This window comes from Telopea speciosissima, chromosome 6 (genome assembly GCF_018873765.1).
Source record: "Telopea speciosissima isolate NSW1024214 ecotype Mountain lineage chromosome 6, Tspe_v1, whole genome shotgun sequence".
NCBI lineage: Eukaryota > Viridiplantae > Streptophyta > Magnoliopsida > Proteales > Proteaceae > Telopea > Telopea speciosissima.
In genome coordinates, this window is record NC_057921.1 from 30,936,218 (window position 1) to 30,956,442 (window position 20,225).

General features: G+C 37.6%; 2 protein-coding genes across 2 annotated transcripts in view; both read left to right on the plus strand.

The window, feature by feature from the left end:
• Positions 1 to 623: 623 nt before the first annotated feature.
• Positions 624 to 20,225, plus strand: part of LOC122666167 (protein Dr1 homolog) — a 47,880-nt gene continuing 28,278 nt past the window's right edge. The window contains exons 1-2 of the mRNA XM_043862299.1: positions 624 to 628; positions 13,846 to 13,851. The gene's annotated coding sequence lies outside the window, so the exon portion shown is untranslated. The remainder of the gene's footprint in view (positions 629 to 13,845; positions 13,852 to 20,225) is intronic.
• LOC122665610 (zinc finger BED domain-containing protein RICESLEEPER 2-like) lies at positions 13,165 to 15,422 on the plus strand. The gene is made up of 3 exons (XM_043861764.1): positions 13,165 to 14,817; positions 14,924 to 15,248; positions 15,334 to 15,422. The coding sequence occupies exons 1-3, from the start codon at positions 13,165 to 13,167 to the stop codon at positions 15,420 to 15,422; spliced, it is 2,067 nt and encodes a 688-aa protein (XP_043717699.1).

Sequence of the window (20,225 nt, forward strand, 5' to 3'; positions counted from 1 at the left end):
GTTTCTTTTCTTTATAATCGAGGAGAAGTATCGGACTACCTACCCGGCCTCGGTAGTGTGCCTTCTCGGTTTCGGGTGAGAGAGGCGGAAGGAACAGATGATCTTGAAACAAGCTTCTTCTTTATACCCTAATTAACTAATAAATATGTAGAACTATATAAGATATCGTAGCGTAATCACAATGTGATCAAATCAAGGAGGTAATGAAGCCAACGGGATAAGTGTCTTGTTCTTCTCTTTGATTTTAACATCTATAGTCAACAATCCCGTCAATATCATATTGAACTCATCCAAGTGCACCTCAAGTTTCGCTCCTTCTGATAACCGAAGGCCATATAAGTGTTTTTTCAAAAACATCTGATTTGGAATTACTTGGACTTGTACCTGCTCTCTATCTTTGCCCAGACTTCCTCTAGATCCACCAATCTGATGATCTCACAAAAAATGTTATCTACAAGATACAACTGAATCGTGTTGTTTGCTAGATCCCTCGACTCTTGCCACTGAACTTCCTTCATCTTCTCTGCCTTTTCCTATTTCTTCTTGAGAGCCTTAATTGTCCCCTCTCGTGTAAGAATATTCTTCACATGTTGTTGCTACAGAGTAAATTCATTATATCCATTGAAACGTTCTATCAAAAAACTTGAACCGTTCACCACCATCTAATTAACCCGATCTGTGTCCTTCGTGCCTGTCATCAACCTTAACAGACCTGATCATTGTTGATTTTTACACGAACCTACATAATCTATACCATTGGAGCATAATTGACCCTATTCGCCCATTCAACGACGTCTAAAACCCCAAAAAACCTTAGGATCACCTAACCTTTGTATCGCACTCTCCGTACGAAATCAGACTTTTTGTACAAAGACGAAACCCATATGAAATCAGCTCAATTCTTTTTTTATTTTTTCGGTCTTTCTATTTTTTACTATCCTAATGCGTACTTTTTCTTTTCTGTTCCGTAGGCAGTATGCACAACTCCCTCTTGGTTTTAACAATGATGTCACATGATCTTTTGCCTTTTTATGTAAATTTCTTCCTTTCACTATATGATTCACTCTTTCTCTCTTCTATTAGTTTCTAAACCTAAAAACTCTCTACACCACTTGCCACCTCACAAAGTGATCTCCCCTTTGCTCGTGTTTAGGTTTTTCCCATAGAGACAATATATAGGTGTGGGGTATAGGAATGTTGCTGCTACCTCGTCAAACAGTGGCCCTAGTGATGGGCTAGGTGGTGCACTGTATATCCCTATTGGGGGACCAATCCTCTTCCCTTCCCTCACCCATCTCACCTCTCCTGGAGCTATATGTGAGATTGTATGTGAGAAGAGAGATGGGTTCAACCTTGGGAAATAGTATTTTTTTCCCCTCATATTCTTTTTAATATTCATTTGGAATCGCCACCTAGATTAGGGTTTAGGACTCGTTATTGACTCTAATGAATAAGGCATTGGTCATTTTAGAGTTTCTAGGGAAGTGCCAAATTTACAGGCTAAGAAAGTGTTAGACACCTAGCAACCACCTACCCGATGGCCAGTCTTTTTCTATGTAAACCAATCTATTCGGATAATTAAGCATGCTAATTAATTCTAAATACTATGCTTGCTTAATAATATTGCTTGGAAGAAAGCTGACCTAAGCTAGACAACTAGGTCTGACTACTGTAAAGTTTGTGTGTATGCAGTATGTGTGTATGTACGCATAGAAGTATAGTGGGGGAAAACATATGCATAGTGGGGAATGACCGAACCAAAACGTAAGATCGCACGGCTGCCTACGTACATATGTGTATGTGATTCTAACAAATATGAATGAAAATATAATGCTTCACTATTTGCCACTATGAATCAGAGTTTGAGCAACTTTCTTTGCTTACTTTGGACTAAAATTTGGTCATTGAGATGTATGTGGGGTCCTCTATCACATGGACAACCATGTACTGCCAAGTAAAAAATAATGAAGCATTATACTTGACTAGGCATAGTGATGCCTAAAAGAACTCTGCAAGGCAAATATTGATGAATCATTCTAATTATGATCATTTGTTAATTTAGTTTTCTAGGCAATTCATCACCTCCCTCTTCAAAACCACAAATAATTGTTCTAGGGCTCAACTCCATTACATCTATCTGGTGGAAGCATCAATGTGTCCAAATTGAACATTTATAGCTAGTCATCTAAGTCATCCATATTCATACATATCCATATGAATATATGAATGAATCAATTGAACATAGCTAGCCATCTAAGTCATCAAAATCAAACTCTTTTTCCCTAAAATATAGATGTTGTTGGCCCCTCCCAAATGAAAGCTAACAGTAGATAATTGGGTGGTAGTGGTCGATTCATCAAGTGTTTTTCTTTTTAATTAATGGAGAGTCTAAATTGTTCCACCTGTACCTCTAAGTTGTAAAGGGATGAACCCCAGCATTGTTCCATTATGCTGTGCCGCCCCAATATTGTAGATTGGCAGATTTCCCTTGTACTTATTCCATTTCTTTCTAATAAAAACTACATGTTAACCAGGAAGGACAAGAACTAAACCAAGAAAAAGACATTCCTTAAAGCTAGCTAGCTTATTAATTAAAGCAAATTTAGCCACAGTACTAGTGAGCCACTTCATCAATAAGAAAACTGTTACTATAACCAAAAGAAAAAAAGTAGAAATCTGAGATAAAAACAAGATTATACTATTGATACAGTGAGAATCCCCCAACCTAATGTGCGAATTTTGAAAATCTTTAATGTTCTTGATCTCTTCAATAGAATCCAAATCAAGAACAATATCCTCCGGTATCGGACAAGTTTACTCATGATTTTTCTTAAAATATTGGGTTTTTTACTGTTTTAACCCTTGTTCGTACCATTTCATTGATACGATATTGGTATGATATCTGTTGCATCAAGAAATCTCCACAGGTTGTTCTCCTACGCAGTAACCTGCACAGAAGAGTAGAGAAGACACCAGAAAGCCAGTTTGCACCAGCGGGAGACTCTCCAATGCCTAAGTCAGATCTCTCTAAGCAACAATTGAGAGTAATTCTGATCCTATGTGTTGTGATTATACCTGAGTTTATATAGCACGCTTATGGCTGGTCGAGGCGGCGAGGGAGAGAGTCCCAATATGGTAAGCTTTGTCTTTGGTGAGAGCGTTACTGGTCGAGTCCTTTTAGGAGTGTGATCCCTATTTCATAGGGATTGAGGAGTGCTTCTCTAATAATTTCCTTATTGAAGTAAGCTGGCACAAGGAAAGAGTAGTCTAGGCTGATGTGTCGTATCACGCTATCTTTAGTAGATTCCCCACAAGTAAAACTTTCGGAAGTGATCCGGTGATCTTCGTTTACTATAGGGACGTGGCCCTTTGATTACGTGGCGTGACCTGATTGGATAGTTATATTTGGGTATAATTAACAATATTGTGTTCGGTGTCTAGCGATACCAATACGTATAGCCGGTATCGGACGATCCGATACCTCAAACCATGCATGCTCATGATCCACATTCAATCATGAATGAGGTAAACTTTATAGCAGGTTGCCTCAAACCAAACCCTAGTTCATGGATTCAAACCCTACCATGGGCCATTTTTATCCCCTTGGGGAATTAATCTAATTGGCATGATGGATCCATTAATTAGAAGATTTACTTTGTCTTAATACTTCCAAATAAGAGATCTGATGACAAAAAAAATTCTAAACCTGTCCTTAATCAAGATAGTCAAGTTTATTATGGTACAATTAATAACAAACAACCAATAAAAAATCGTTTTTAACAAGCACATGCAAAAGTTAGATTAAGATATGCGGGTCTCCCATCTTGTAGCTAGCTATTACCTTTGGATAATCTTGTAAAGCGAAGTCTTTTCAAATCTTTCTATTATGCGATCAAGCCACCCATTTGACAAAAAAAACCTGAGCTTTACAAAAGTGATAATCTTTGCTGTCATGACTCTATCTATCCAATTTTGGTGGGTCTCTTCTCTATCCCCCAAAATTAATTTGGATTAATTAGTCATTTCATTATAAATCATCTCCAGGAATCTGCACCATTTGCTTGCTTCCTCCCTTTACAATAAAGTATTTGATTTGATGACCTAATTCTTCTTTATCTAATTTTGGAAAATTTTATCTAATCAGACCAATTAAAATTTGACATTTCCTGAATTAAAGCATGTGGCTCCAAGTGTAGGGTGGCACAAATCATCTTCATTAATTAGGTACTAATATATTCTAGAAATATATCAAGTCAAATTTGTGATTTTTTTTTTTCATCTTAATTTATAATAATATATTTTTTTAATGACCTTTAGCAAAATATATATATATATATATATATTCCAAGTAATATCCTCCCGGAGGGGTGAATGATAGGACGAGGGGGGGACACACTATACACACATGTGACGAGTCGATCCTAAGATCTCCTAGGCACCTACATCACAACAAAGCATGGAACCAACCGTTAGGCTAAGCCTCGGTTCACAAAACAATTACAACTCAAAGGCAGCCAATCTAAGTATAAGGGAAAAGGTGTCCAAAACTAAGAAAACACTTAGGACCACAAGACCAGAACGACTCACAATGACCAAACCAAAAGCATCCTAAAATCAAGGAACAACACCTTTGAGATCAAATCTGTGAGGGCATAAGCCTCTCAATCCAGAATGGATGAACACCCCATTATACTTCAAGGCCTCCCCAAAAAATCCTAAGAGACATGAATGCATGTTTTCCTTAAAGCATCATCATAGCTTGACCCACACAAGAACCAAGATGTTCAACCAAAGAAGTAAGGCATTACACTTTAGTTAGCTTGTCATTTACAAAACAACTAGGGTTCTTGAGGAAAGAAAGTGAGGGGGAGGGGGAGGGGGAGGGGGAGGGGGGGCGAATCGTTATCCTCTTCTATTACAATACGGTGCTGTAACACATCATGCGACGGATGCAGAAGTCATGTGCACCATGTGGGGCATGTTGTACCATATGGCATCTCCAGCACCGCATAATGCGTTATAACACCGTACTATAACAGAAGAGGATAAAAATTCGGGGAGGAAAGGGGGAGGAACACAATAGACACGTAAGTTTAAGAGGCATAGACGCCTCATTTTACTTAGTGGGTTTGTGTTCCATTATGCCCTCCCCAGCTAGGTAGTAGGAGAAAGTGACATTTTTTTTTTCTTATTATTGTTCTCTTCTCCTCCAAAGTCTTTCTCTCTTTTGGGTAGTTGGTGCTGCACCACCATCAAAAAAAAGGAAAAAAGAAACAAAAAAATCAAGATCACTGTAGTGATACAGTGAAACTTAGCTGTCCATTCCATTTGGGTCTCTTCAATTTATTTGTTATGTTATGAAGTACCTTAGCCTGACATTTGGATGGTCGGCCATGAACATGACCAATATATATATAAGTTCATTTATACTCCTTTTCTTTTTTCTTTTTTTTCTTTTTAGATATCTATAGTAGGGGTGGTGGTGGGGGGTTGTGGCTCAATTTGTCAACGGAGAGTTTGGTATAGAAAGTCTTATTGAATAAGAGCACTATGTGCAATGGAGAAGAGCTCCTCAAATTTTGTACCATTTAATTAATGAGATACAAAACTTAGGATTCAAACTAAGAATTATGAGCTATGACAAAAAAAAAAAAAAAAGGATGAAGGAATGCTTTTAAGAGAGAGATTCTCATGAAGTAAGTAAGAACAAAGTGATGAGGATGAGGTATATATAATACATTCTTTTCATATGGGAAGGATTGGGGTAGTGTCAGATATGTTGTCACCCAATGGAGGATCTCGAGGGACCAAAGGACATCATAGAAACAAAAAGTGCTTCAACTAGTTGAATATCTAAATGGGTTTTTAATCCTAAACTATATTAAATGTATAGGACACTTGGTAATGATATATAACATGGGTAGGAATGGGGACATCTATGTGGTTCTCAAATTTTAAGATAAAATATTGTTGCTTTTTAAGAGAATACATAAAGGTTGTGTTTGGTATGTATTCTTGGAATAGATTTTGGATCTAGAACGTATGGTGAAGAATTGGATTTTAGAATGTGTTCTACACCCATAATCTATTCCGAGAGAATGCATACCAAACATAACCTTAGACAATGTTTGGTATGCATTCTTGGAATGCATTCTAGGTCGATATCACATTCTCGGATGATAAAAATAATTGTTTTTATTGCTCGAGAATGCGAAATCAACCTAGAATGCAGTCCAAGAATGCATACCTAACACACCTTTGGTGTTCCTCATCCTGGTGGACCTGGCCCCTAAATCATTGAACATGGTCTTGCAAACTTTGCAGAATAAGTTAATTGGGAGTGGGGAAAGTTTCCCTCCAATTAGGGTGAAGAGTGAATCTCTTCATCTAAGGTGATTTGATGTTATGGTTGGACTCGTGGAATAGTGAATTCATCATTAATTCTTGCTCTCTAAGGTGTCACTAGATTTATAAACTTTTTTGCCCTTTGTTTAATTCCCAAAATGTACTTAATGCAATATTTAATGTAGGGGTAAAAAAGAAATTTATTAGAAATTGAAATTCATTTATTACAACATTTGATGCAATTCCTATGTAACATGATAGATTTACCCTAATAGAAAAAATGCATTAAATGCTTTTGAGAATAAGACAAGGGAAAACCAAATGAAGGTGTCAAATTCTAAATACACCAATAGAGGTGTCATTTGTTAATAAAAAAAATTAGAGGTGTCATTTAGACACTTTTTTTTTCCAAAAAAGATAATTTACTAGTTGTTGAAGATAGAAGAAAGGGAAGATCAACCCCAGGAAGGATACAAAGAATAATGCACTAGAATAGAATGTCTCAGCTCGTAAAAAATTACGAAATTTACAAAAAAGTGTTATACTACCTAATAATGCAAAGGGAAAATTAGAGTCAATCTTACTTTTCAAATCTTATTTATGATTTCATACTAACTATTATAAAAAAGTGCCCTTTTTTTTTTTAAGGATCAGCTTACCTTACAATGATGCCACGTGAGACTTTGAACTACAACTACTAGAGGGGAGGGGGGAGAAGTGAAGAAGGGGGGGGGGGGGGGAAGAGAGGAGAGTGAATACTCATGATCTCCACCTACGATGCTTACATTAATCTAGTAGCGAAATGCCAACCAACTGCGCTAGTAGTTGTTATCATGAAATGATTTCATACACTTGAAATTTTACTCTTAGGTATTCCCTTAAGCTGTGATTGGTATGCATTCTTTTAGGTTGATTTTGCATTCTCGGATGATAAAATTGTTGTTTTTATCGTCCAAGAATACGAAATTGACCTAGAATGCATTCCAAGAATGCATACCAAACACAGCCTTAGTTTCAAGAGTGAAACTTCTACATGAAGTTCAAAGCATAATTTGAAAAGTGGTGATAACCCTAATTTCCCAATGTAAAATATTCAAAGGAGGAAAGACTTAGTAGCATAATTGAAGAACATAGAGACATTTTCGAACTATAAAATGTTATTACATATGGTTAGACATAATTATTTCTCTATTACTCTATTAGCTAGTCAGAAAATTAATTTCCATTTGTTTTGGTTATAAAGATGGAATTTCAACTAAGGTGCAACTTTGAGGGCCATTTATTCCACATGCGTAGCAGGTAAAAAGTGGCCAACTTTTAGTGAAAGGTTGGTGTCATCCTCCCTACTTATGTTTCAAGTGAGTCTCATTAATTTTACCAAGAATCATAATAAAGCAAAGAAAAATAGTAAATTTCAATTTTGAACAATGTTCTCAGAGATGGCAATTTGTTTTGAAAAATAATTTAGGCGTTTGGGTGTTTTAAGGTTTAAATGGTTGTTTTGAAAATTAGAAGATTGTAATGATTGAGTTTAGATTTATCAAAAAAAAAAAAAAAAAATGATTGAATTTGGATTATTTTCATGAGTGAGATGTCTAATTCATAGTTGCCATGGTGTCTAGGCGATCCAAGGTGTTGGAGGGAGATACACCTATGGGAATACTGACGTAAACCACACTTCCGGACAGAAAACTATCTCTTTTTTTTATTTTTTATTTTTTATTTTTTTAAGAAGAGGAGGGTGGGTGGGTTGGTTTTAAAAAAGACACCCTTCAATCTTATAGTTGAAATATATGAAAAAGGTTAGCATCCATGTGGCTCAAAATAAATGAAATTAACCATGGATAGACGCATACATAGAACCTGTGGTGCAATGTATCCTTTTATTATACATTGTCTAAAAATAATGAATATCACAGATGTGCATAATGAGTAGTAGGAGACAAGATCATGGTGCCAAGTGTCTCAAGATTTTGAGGGTATTGTTGTGGCTAAGGTGTTATGCTCGGTTGGTTTATCCTTTTATGCCTTTTTTATATCTTGAAAGGTTGAGAGCTTCTCGTCATATGTTTTTGTTTTTTTTTGTTTTTTTTTTTTTTGGGGGGTGGGGGATGATTAATTGGGCTTGGGGGAGTTTAGTTGGGTTTAATTTCTTGGCGTCCCCTGACAGAAGTACAACTACCAAGGGAGGGAGAGGGAAGGGGGAAGGGGGAAGGGGGAGGGGGAAAGGGTGTCGTGGGGGCAAGTACGTCAATTGGCAAATCTCCAACCAATCTAGTAAGCGGTTCTTCACAATTATTTGTTCAATGGGTTGATGTCTTGCTAGTAGTCAGTCTCCCCTATGCTCACACACATGAGATGTAATGACAACCCCACCCATCTTGTTGAATGCCCTTACATGCCTTCTAATTGGGCCACGCATTGTTGAAGGAGCCACGTGATCAGCCAACAAATCCTTTCCTTTAAACTTTAAGGTCCCGTTTGTTTAGAAGGAACTTAGGTGGGGTGTGAGAATTTGGGTGAGAACATGCTGATGTGACACTTTAAAATCTCACCCCAATCTTGTTTGATTAATTTAGGGTGGTAAACTTACAAAAGCTCAGTTTTATCTGTTGATGTGATACTTCAAAAACCCACCCGTTTGTTATCCAAAGTCCCACCAAAGCTCAAGGGACATCATTAATTGTTTTGTCTACTGATGTGATACTTCAAAATCCCACCTATTTGCTATCTAAAGTCCCACCAAAGCTTAGAGTACATCATTAATTGCTTTGTCTACTGATGTGGTAGTTCAAAATCCCACCCATATTTTATCCAAAGTCCCACCAAATTAATGGGACTTTGGTTATCATTCATGGGAAAAGTAACTTTACCTCAACATTTTCACCCCATCACAACCCTACCAACATATGGGTCCCATATTCCCAACAATCACACCTTACCTTCCCCTCTTAAATAACCAGGGCCTAAGGGAAAATGTTGGGTATGCTAGTGGTTTATCGTATGCTAGCATCCTATGTGTCTATCTCTCTCTTCCTCCCTTTTAGGGGTAAAGAAGTCATTTCAAAGAGAGGAAGAAAGAGATAGACATATAGGTTGCTAGGATACCCATCCCTCTCCCAAATTTTAAATAGACACAATCACTTTTTCACATATTAATCGTAGAATAAGATAGCCATGTTGTTCTATCAAGCTGGATGGGAGTCCTTTTGAATTCTTCACTGTTTCTAGGGGATTAAGGCAGGGATGCCCTCTTAGTCCGTACCTGTTCCTTGTTGCCATGGAAGTTTTATCCCATCTTTTCTCCACCTACAGAGAATTGAATTTGTTTAAGGGGATCAAAATTTCTAATTATGCGCCTGAGGTCACACATCTTCTTTTTGCAGATGATATTTTCATCTTTTGTCGTGTCAACTCTGAGGACTTGTTTACTATTAAAGCTATTCTTGATCTGTTCTCGGATTTATCGGGCCAGCAGATAAACTTGTCTAAAAGCAGTATTCATTTTAGCAGGAATGTTCCTCATGCTGATCGAATTTCTCTTTCTTCTCTTTTAGGTATTAAGAAAATGTCTATGGATTCAGTGTATTTGAGTACTAACTTGTTTCATGGCAGGTCCAAACATAGAGAGTTGGAGGATGTAATTGCTAGACTGCAAAAGAAGCTTACATCTTGGAAAGCTAATCTTTTAACTTATGTTGGTCGTAGCGTACTTATTAATTCTGTGCTTGCTTCAACACCAGCTTTTTTAATGAACTGTTTCCGTTTCCCCTTAAGAACGTGTCGTAAAATTGATTCCATCTGTCTTAATTAATTTCTGGTTGGGGAATGGCAAAACCTCAAGGAAAAAAGCTACCCTTATCTCTTAGGATAAAATGTGCACTCCCAAGTCTCATGGGGGGCTTGGGTTTCGCAAGGTAGAAACTCATAACAATGCTCTTTTAATGAGGTTTGGGTGTAGGTTGATCATTGAGCCTTCCTCCTTATGGGCCCGGATTCTCAAAGCCAAGTATTTCCACAATCACTCTCTCTTTGACCCATGGATAAGGAAAAAGAAAGGTTCTTGGGTGTGGAATAGCATTTTGCATGCCATACCTAAATTAGAAAAGATGGTGGTTAAAAAACTAGGTAATGGTTCCTCTACGTATGTTTGGTTTGATAAGTGGATCCCAGGATTGCCCGGTAATCTCTCTGACGTATCCTCTATTCCATTATCCCCTTTGGACCGAACAATGGTGGTAAAGTCCTTCTTACAAGACACTCGTTGGAACTCAAATCTGTTTAATCCCAATTTACCCCACTCAATCACTACCCTAATACAATCTATTGATATTTTTGACTTTGATGATAAGTGGTGGTGTATCAAAGCAAACAATGGTATTCTAACCACCAAATTAGCTGCCCTTGAACTGAGTTCTCATTGCTCTGCTTTGTCTACTGTTGATTTTTCTTGGTGGAAATTCTTTTGGAATATTCAGATTCATCCTAAATTTAAAAGTTTCATGTGGCGTTTGTTACGTGCAGGACTTATTACTAAGGATACTCTCTCGAACTGGATCCAGATTGACTCCACTTGTGCTTTATGTGGAGCTGGTGTTGAATCATCATGGCACCTGTTCTTTTCTTGTGATTGGGTCAAACGCATTTGGGTGGGAGGTCCTTTGGGGCTAAGAACCGACCGTATATCTTTGGTTGATATCAAATCTCTCTGCTTGTCTTTTTTTCTCCAGTTCAAGTCTGACAAACGTTTATGTTTATGGTTTTTCAATGTTTTCTTTATTACTTGTTATTTTATTTGGGCTCTTAGGAATAGAGTTGTGGTGGCTTTGGAAAAGCCTGATCCTTTGTGGGTTTTAAAAAACATTCAAAAGTGAATTTCGAATCTAAACATATCCCCACCCACATCTTCGCCCTTAGCTGTAATGGACCATGTGGATTCCCTATCAATTCCCCCATCTTCTTTTAAACTTCCTATGTTTAATTTTCCTATTTTGATTTGTGCAGGATATTCTACCACTGGACTAACTACAGTTGGATGTAGGGGTGTCAATACCCAGCCCGACCCGCTGAAACCGGCCCGAACCGACCTGAACGAGCCCGGACCACACCGGACTGATCCCTTAGTGGTTTGGGTTCGGTTTGTGGATCCAGAGATCAACCGGGTTCGGTTTGGTTCGGTCCGGACCAGACCGACGGTGCACCGCAAACCCGAACTGTTAGGCCCGAACCCAACCCGAATCGTTAGGCCCGAAAATCACTTACTCCCCCCTAAATGCCCTAATGGCCTAATCTCTTTCACTCTCTCAGTCTCTCCTCTCTCGTCTCGAGTTCTCTATTCTCGACTCTCGACAGCAGCGCAGCTGGCAAGGCAGAGGCAACAGGCGGCAAGGCAAGAATGGCGGGCAGCGAGGCAGGCAAGCGCAGCGCGCGGCACTCCTCACTTCCTCAGTCCTCACTCCTCACTCCTCAATCCCTCAACGACACTCAAGCTTCAAGAGTTAAACTGTTCAAGCAATCAAGCCTCAAGGCTCAAGGGCTCAAGGTCACTCGGCAGCACCGGAGTTAGGTTCTGATTATCCCTTCTTCTTTTTTCCAATCTCAACTCCTGATTCTTCATTTCTAATTTCTGTGTCACTGCTTTGTTTTGTTTTTGGAATTAGTTTCTTCTGAACTTCTTTTTTTTTTAATTTTTTTGGATCTTCAGATTCAAACTGACTGTTGAAGTTCTGAAATTTTGTGATACTTATACAGTTATACTTAAGATTGTTCTTTAATTCTCAGTGATCTTTGTTTTGCGAGAAATTGGATTTATTGGTACTGTTGAGTAGTTATGTTGCTTTTTCATGAGATTTGAATGATGTTTGATGGATAGCATTTGGCAGGTCTACGGAAATAATTATTTTGGATTCCTTTTGTTTATCTGGATTCTATCCTCTGTCCCTTTTCATCCAACCCCCCCCCCCCAACCTTGCCAGTCTTTCTAGGTTTTTGAGTGTGAGTTTCGCACTACACTTGTTCTAGAAATATATACTCACCTCTTTGAAGGTTCAACTTGGGACTGGTTTGCTAGGAACCAATTTGTGAGTTAAAATGGAAATTAGGTAAATGATCTAAACACTCCCAGCCTGGCAAAATCCATTGATCGTATTGCATACGTGTCTTAGTCCACATATTAATTAGTTGGTGTTATAAATAGCCACATGCTTATTTCCTCAACTGTTGATTACTGATATCATGTAATTGAAGAAAAGAGATGTTTTAATTTAATTTTAAAATGATGGTTAAAGTTGTTCAGTTACATACTCTACACCTCCACATTTCATGAAGTGTCTTCTAGTCTTGTGGGTTATATACTCTCTTACTCTCCCATAACTGGAATGATTGTATCACTAAGCATTTGTTGATCAAAGGGAGTGCATCATTGGATAATAAACTCAAAGTGGTAAAGTTTTGAATTCCCTTGCATAGCCTGGCTTTTTAAAGTCCTATGACCTATGGGTAATCAACTAATCATAGCTCAAGTTCGTCCCATCTCATACCCTTCCAAGTGACTTGAGTCAGATTGGAGGACATTGCAGTTTTATTGGTATTTCACACTTTTATTTGTTGAATTGGGGAGCAATAGGAACTTTCTTGAACTTCTGATTTTGATACTTCAACACTTTCTTTTCCTACTTAGAATCTTAGATTTTTATTTGCTAAGCCTTAAGTTCAAGTTCTGAGTCATTATATGATAGCACTTGTCACAAATTCACAAATATTGTTGTTAAAATGTTTTCTATTTTGTTATATGTTTTTCTATTAATTATAGTTATAGAAATGTCCAACACACAAGTCAACATGGAAGATGAGCCCGATTGTGGCTCAGATGCTGATGTGATGTCCGATGATGGACTTTACATTCCTGGAATTTCAGCAACAGAACCTGCTGGCACAACAACTGTTGAAATAGATGTTACCAAGAGAAAAAGAAGGAGTATTGTTTGGGAGGAGTTTGAAATTCTTGAGGGGAAGGGTTTTAGTGATGGGAAGGAACGAGCGAAATGCAATAGGTGTAGGCAAATCTATAAGGCTGATAGTACTACTAATGGAACTGGAACCCTTAGGAGACATATTTTACATTGCCCAAAACGGGAAAACAAAGGACCAACCCAAATGACTCTGGGTGTTAATGATGGGAAATTAATGTTAAGAGATAAAAAGGTTGACCAAGTCTGGGTGCGTGATAAGGTCACGAGGCTTATTGTGAGACATGAGTTACCTTTAATCTTTGTTGAGTATGAGGAGTTTAGGGAATTAATCACATACATTTTTCCTGACTACACCCATATTACCCGCAACACACAAATGGCGGAGATTTTGAAGTTTTACAATTTGGAGTCCAGTAGAATCCATAATCTACTCAAATCATTTAATGGGAAGATTTCTTTGACAAGTGATCTATGGACATCCATCACCAATGATGGATACTTATCTTTGACTGGCCATTATATTGATAAGGATTGGGTGTTGCATAAGAAATTATTGAAGTTTTGCATCATGCCACCTCCACATACTGGCATCAATATTTGTGAAATGGTTTCAAAGATCTTGTCTGAGTGGGGTATTGATCGAAAATTGTTTTCAATTACTTTGGATAATGCTACTTCTAATTTCAGCTTTGTTGAGTTGTTGAAGAAAAATCTGAATTTGAAGAATGCTCTTTTATGTAAAGGAGAATTCTTTCATAATAGGTGTTGTGCTCATATTCTCAGTCTCATTGTACAAGATGGACTAAAGCACATAGACAAGTCTGTGGCATTGATTCGATCTAGTATAGCCTATGTGAAAGGATCACAAGCAAGGAAAATGAAATTCTTGGATATTTATAAGCAATTGTCATTACCAAGTAGTAAGGGGTTGCATGGAGATGTCACCACAAGGTGGAACTCAACTTATATCATGCTTAATTCTGCTTTATTTTATCGGAAAGCATTTGAGAACCTTGGACTAGTGGAGGACAATTATAAAACTTGTCCAGATTCTGATCAATGGTTAAAGATTGAAAAATTGATGGATTTTTTGCATCCCTTCTATGAAATCACTGTTTTGCTTTCAGGTTCTAAGTATCCTACATCAAATTTGTATTTTGAAAATGTTTGGGAGATTCACAAAAGTTTGTTAGAAGAGGTATCACATGGGCTTAGTTTTATGAGGCCAATGGCAATTGAAATGAAAAAGAAATTTGACAAATATTGGAGGAACTATAGTCCAATTTTGGCCATTGCCTTGGTGTTCGATCCTCGTTACAAACTTAGTTTTTTGACTTGGGCATTTGCTAAGCTTGCTCCTTTGGACCCAACTGGAATTGATATGGGAAACAATGTGAAATCTGCTTTGTATCAGCTTTTTAATGAATACAAGAGTATGAATGCAAGTGATTATGAGATTCCAGTACTGTTCACTCGTCCTGGGAAATCTAGAACCATAACTGTAAGTAAATTTTATATTTCTTGTAATTTTGATTTATTTTTTAAGTTGCAAGTTTCCATATTCATTGCTAATCTTATTAATGACTCATATTTTTCAATTTCTATAGGAATTTATGCAATCTGTGATTGCTGAGGCAGATAATGGAACTAAATATCAGCTAGATGTGTATCTAGATGAACCCAAGATTCCATTCAGTGATCATGATGATGAGTATGATATGTTGGCTTTTTGGAAGGCGAATGGGTTAAGGTATCCAGATGTGGCTCGGATGGCTCGTGATGTCTTAGCTATACCAGTTTCAACGGTTGCATCTGAGTCAGCTTTTAGCGTTGGGGGTCGTGTTATTGACAAATATCGGAGCAAACTACTACCTACCAACGCTGAAGCACTAATATGTCTTCGAGACTGGATGTTTGATATAGATTTCAGATGTAATTTTTCAATTTCCATTAAGTTATTTTTCATTTTTGCTTACTTTAGTTGCTAAATTACTATCTTATATTCTTATGTATGTAGCTGAACATGTTGATGATCCCGTTGATGTGGATAACGCGCTAGGAAATGTGCTTGGACAGTTGCAGATTGAAAGGGAGATCGGTGACTGATGAGCCTTCAGGTTATAATAGATAGAGAAGGATTTGCTCGAGCCTGTTGAAAAGGTAGTTTGCATTTGCACACATTTCACTATTTATTATTTGATTCTTAAGAAAATATAACAATTGTTGATCTTTGGAGTTAAATATATATATATATATTTTATTCTTGTGTGTGCAGGACATGTTATTTCACTTTTGGTCTCAACTCTCAAATCTTATGTTGTGTTATCGTTCTTGAGGAATGAAGAACATAATTATTTTAAGGGAACATTAATTCTTAATGTTGAACTTTTAAGACTTTTAAGTAGATGTTCAATGTTGTATGGACTTTTAAATAAATGTTGCATGAATTTTTAAATGTTGAACTTTTAAAACTTTTAAGTGGATGTTCAATGTTGTATGGACTTTTAAGTAAATGTTGCATGAATTTTTAAGTAGATGTTGTATGGACTTTTAAGTGGGTCACATATTGTAATTGCATTTGAAAATCTTCTTGGGTTCCACTTCCATATGATATGAACTTTTATCTAACGTTCAAATGTTGTTCTTATAAGAGAAAGAAAAAAAAAAAAGCACTTATCGGATCTTAGTAGTCATATAAAACCGGTACCAAACCGAATCCAAACCGTTGTCATAAACCGAAACCGGCCCGAAACCAAACCGTTATCATAAATTGAAACCGGCCCGAAACCAAACCGCATCGAAACCAAATATTTCTTAATGGTTTGGTTTCGGTTTGTATAAAAATCACACCGAAACCGAAAAGCTCGAACCGAAACCGGCCCGAACCGGCCCGTTGACACCCCCCACCCCTAATCAGGTGTATAACCCTCTTTGCTTTGTGTTTCTTTTCTTATCATCCAAAAAAAAAAAAGATAGCCATGTTGTGATAAAACGTGATGATGGCAAGGTTGTCTCTTTTGGGTTTAAATGTGGTTTGAAAATTTGAAATGTTGAAATATTGTACAAAGCTAAAACTACTATGCAAAAAGGATTTTGGATAGTTAATAGTCATGTGGTGGCATAAGTGTCGAAAGGAAGATGGTGACACGTGGGTGGTGAGCAATGGATACGTACCTGAGTACTTTATTTGATTGACGAGTCAGACAAAGTGAGGTCTGTGTGTTTGTGTGTAATCGTGAATGTGATCCAAAGGGAATCTTACTTCTTTCTAATTAAACTTTTCGTTCTGATTACTTCTATTTGGTTATAGTCATGTCACGCTTGTGTCACACTTGATCATTCCTTCCTTTCTAAAAGAAAGAATTTTTTTTTTTCTTTTTATCTTCTTCCTCTTCAACCTTCAACCTTCAACCTTCAACAGTTCAGCCTAACATAATGGAGGAGAATAAATAGTTACGCATCAAAGATTAATTGGAATATTAACAAGGCATAGGTAGTGTTGCCCCTATCTACATATACATGAAACAAATTTCTCATTGGTTCCTTAAGCATGGCTCCATCAAGTCAAAAACTAGTGTTGTGTAGGCATTTGGTAATTGGAACCTTTTGGACAGGGGGAGTTGAAAAGTTAGATAGATACACAAACAATCAATCAATCCAAGTATAGCCCTCATTCTACATTAGATCATAGAAATCATACATCTTCTATAACTTTTTTTTTTGGTTGCTTGGTTCTCTTTTAGCCATTTGTGAAGTAACAAATGCATTAGCTTATTGCCACCCAAAATTCAGATCTATAATATTTTCTATCCTTTTAGTAAATTAAGTATTTAAGTCATCAAAAGGAGAGATCAAAACATATTGGAGAATTGACATTTTGGATATCTAATGTTTGTCGAAAAATGCATCTAAGGTATCCAACGTTTGTGAAATTATATTTGGAGTATTTATTTTGATATTTTCAATTATATCCCCAATCACTGCCATTAACATCGCGATTGCCACTACCACCATTGCCCAGCCCCATCCCACACCATCTTCTTCCCCACGCAACCACTCAACTCCCTTTGTTCCTCCCCCAATCCACACCCTCGCTTTCCTGCCCTTCCTTGCAACCCAATCCCACCCTTCCTATGGCCTACCCCCGCCCAGCCCTACAATCCCTCCCCCACGCACACCGCCTAACTCTTCCCCTGCCCCGTCCTGCCCAACCTCACCCTACACCCTCTTCCCCATGTGACCATCCTCACCCCTCCTTTCTTGCATTGTTGCAACCCCACACCATTATACTTGTTCCCAGCCCCTACCACTATAACCCCTTTCCCCATCAGCTTGTCCCTTTCTCCCACAACCCCCCCCCCCCACCCCCACCCCCACCCCCACCCCCACCCCATTCGATTTCCTCCTCCCTCTCAATATCGCCCTCACACCAACTACTACCCATCTCTCTGAAACCCCTAATCCCCTTCCTCTATAGCACACCTCAACCAGCTTTTTTTTTTTTTTGTAATGCAATCTGAGAGAGGTGTGAGGATGAGTGGATGTAAAGAGACCTTATCTCACCGTGAATATAGGCAATCTTGTCAAACCGCAAAAATCCTTGTGTGCATTGTATGAGTGTTTATTTACAGTTTTCATTCTTTTCTACATTGTTATAGGCTTCGTATTCTACAAACTCTATTTGATGAAATTGGACTACGGAAGGAAAGGGAAAGAAACCATACTTTGGTAACATTGTTGTTGAGATGAACCACCGAATATGACATATGTTACCTACCAAGACAATTTCTCATCTATCTAATGGTCAAATGAACAAATATTATCTATAAATTTGGCAAAAATAGTTATCATGCCAAACAAAACAAAAAAATACAAATCTATAAATATATAGTACATCTACCCATGCATTAATGTTTAACTTGAGAAGTATAATCATATATAGTATACAACAGAGGCACTTCTGAGTTATATGTGTACAAGATATTGTACAAAATCAGGTACTCAAAATTGTTACTTCAATTGTGTTATTGGTGAAGCTTGATTTTTTTGTTCAAAATGTGTGGTTGAGATCTTCTGAGGGTCATTTTGGCCTCGAAACAATCTCAGATTGCCGAAAAATGGTGTACATCCCCACTAAAGGTTGGGGGTTGTGTTGGGCTCGTCAAGATCTTCGAAGCAGTATATTATGGGATATATATTATGTTTTGGTTCGACCCTGTCCGGTTTGGCAATTTCTGGGTCCAGGGGTATTCTTGTACTTCTTCAGGTTAGGGCTTCTCTATATAATGTTCTTATCTCTGAGAGGACTATAAGAGAGGTTTTGTAATATTTTCAGAGAAAAGTGAAATTCGTTCTGTTGCTCGGCCGTGGATGTAGCTTCCATCTTGGGGGTGAACCACGTAAATCCTATGTGTTTGTGTGTGTTTGTTCTTCTCTGTTTTTCGTATTTCTTCTGCAAATTACCATTTTGGGCATTGTTTTCTTAACAAATTGTACAATAATGTGCTTTCCAAATAGTATAAGATGGTATATATAGAAAATATCCAATTCTAAATTTCTTGTAAAGTTGGAATTATGTAGATGTTAAGTAGGTTACTAGTGGAGTTCAAATTCTAAAGGATCACACAATTAAACATCTCACTGTCAATGATTTTCCTTCCTTCTATGGAAATGTTAATCATAGCTTGTCGACATGTTGTCGGAACCCGAAAATTACAATACATCATACATAAACCTTCATTAGATTCATGAAAAATTAAGTTAGGCAGTCTAGCACTTAGCTTCAAGAATCTGATTTTCAGTCAGTTTTATGCTCTTTCCAGCTTTTGATTCAATGCCATGATGAAATGACTTGTCACTCAGAAAAAAAAACTTAGTTTGTTCCACCATGGAATCAGGTCTGGAGAACTTTGATGAAAAGAGTCAAATTAGTAAACTGGAGAGCACTCAAAACAGCAAAAAACAAAGGGAGAATGTTCTCTGTGCTGGGGGCGCACGCTGCGCTCAGACACATGGGGGTGGGCGCAATGACCATCCTGCCCCCTGAGTGGCAGGCCCATGTGTTTACGCGTAGCCTGTGCTGCGGCACAGAGAACATGAGCTCGAATGCATATTTCATTCTCTCTTGTGAAGCTCTCTCATTCATAGTAATCCTTGCAGGCTTTATTCATTGAAACTTCTCTCCTACATCTATTTACTGTTAAAGCATTTTCTTTATAGCATGAAGGATCCATTTATAGGAAAAAGTACAAATATAGGAGCTAGAAATCAGATTATTCCATGCATTTATCTCTATATATATACACGCATAATACACGGCACTACCAGATTAAACAGAACCCGTAAATTAAGGAGAGGTAAGCAGATTCTGAATTAATTACAAACTTCAAGAAACCATGAAATGGAAAAGGGTCAAACAGTCCTACAAGTTACAGACCAGACCTTCCTAACAAAGGAATCAACCAATTTCCCTCACTTGGAAGAAATTAAAGCAAAAGAGCATTTTAATGGCTATCTATAAGGATAGATTCTAAAGTTAGATAAATCTCTATTGGAAAGATCATTGGAACAGCATCTTTTCACCTCAATGGATTTTGTTACTGTAGAGGAAGAAGGGAAGCCCTTAACCCCCGCCGCTCCTTTTTTCATATTATTGGTTGTACGTATCAATATTATCTGATGACGAGGTTAACAGTAAGACCCAATTATTACATGAGACATTCAACTCAAGGGATGAGTACCAGACCATATACATATATATATATATATATATATATGGTGCCCAAATCTGCCTAACTCAAGTAGTAAGAATCTTGCTTAATGGAAGTCTAGCAAACCTATATACACCTAGCCCATACACCCAGATATAATAAGGGCGATCGATGTTCTCTACCCGGCCAGAAGCGCAGG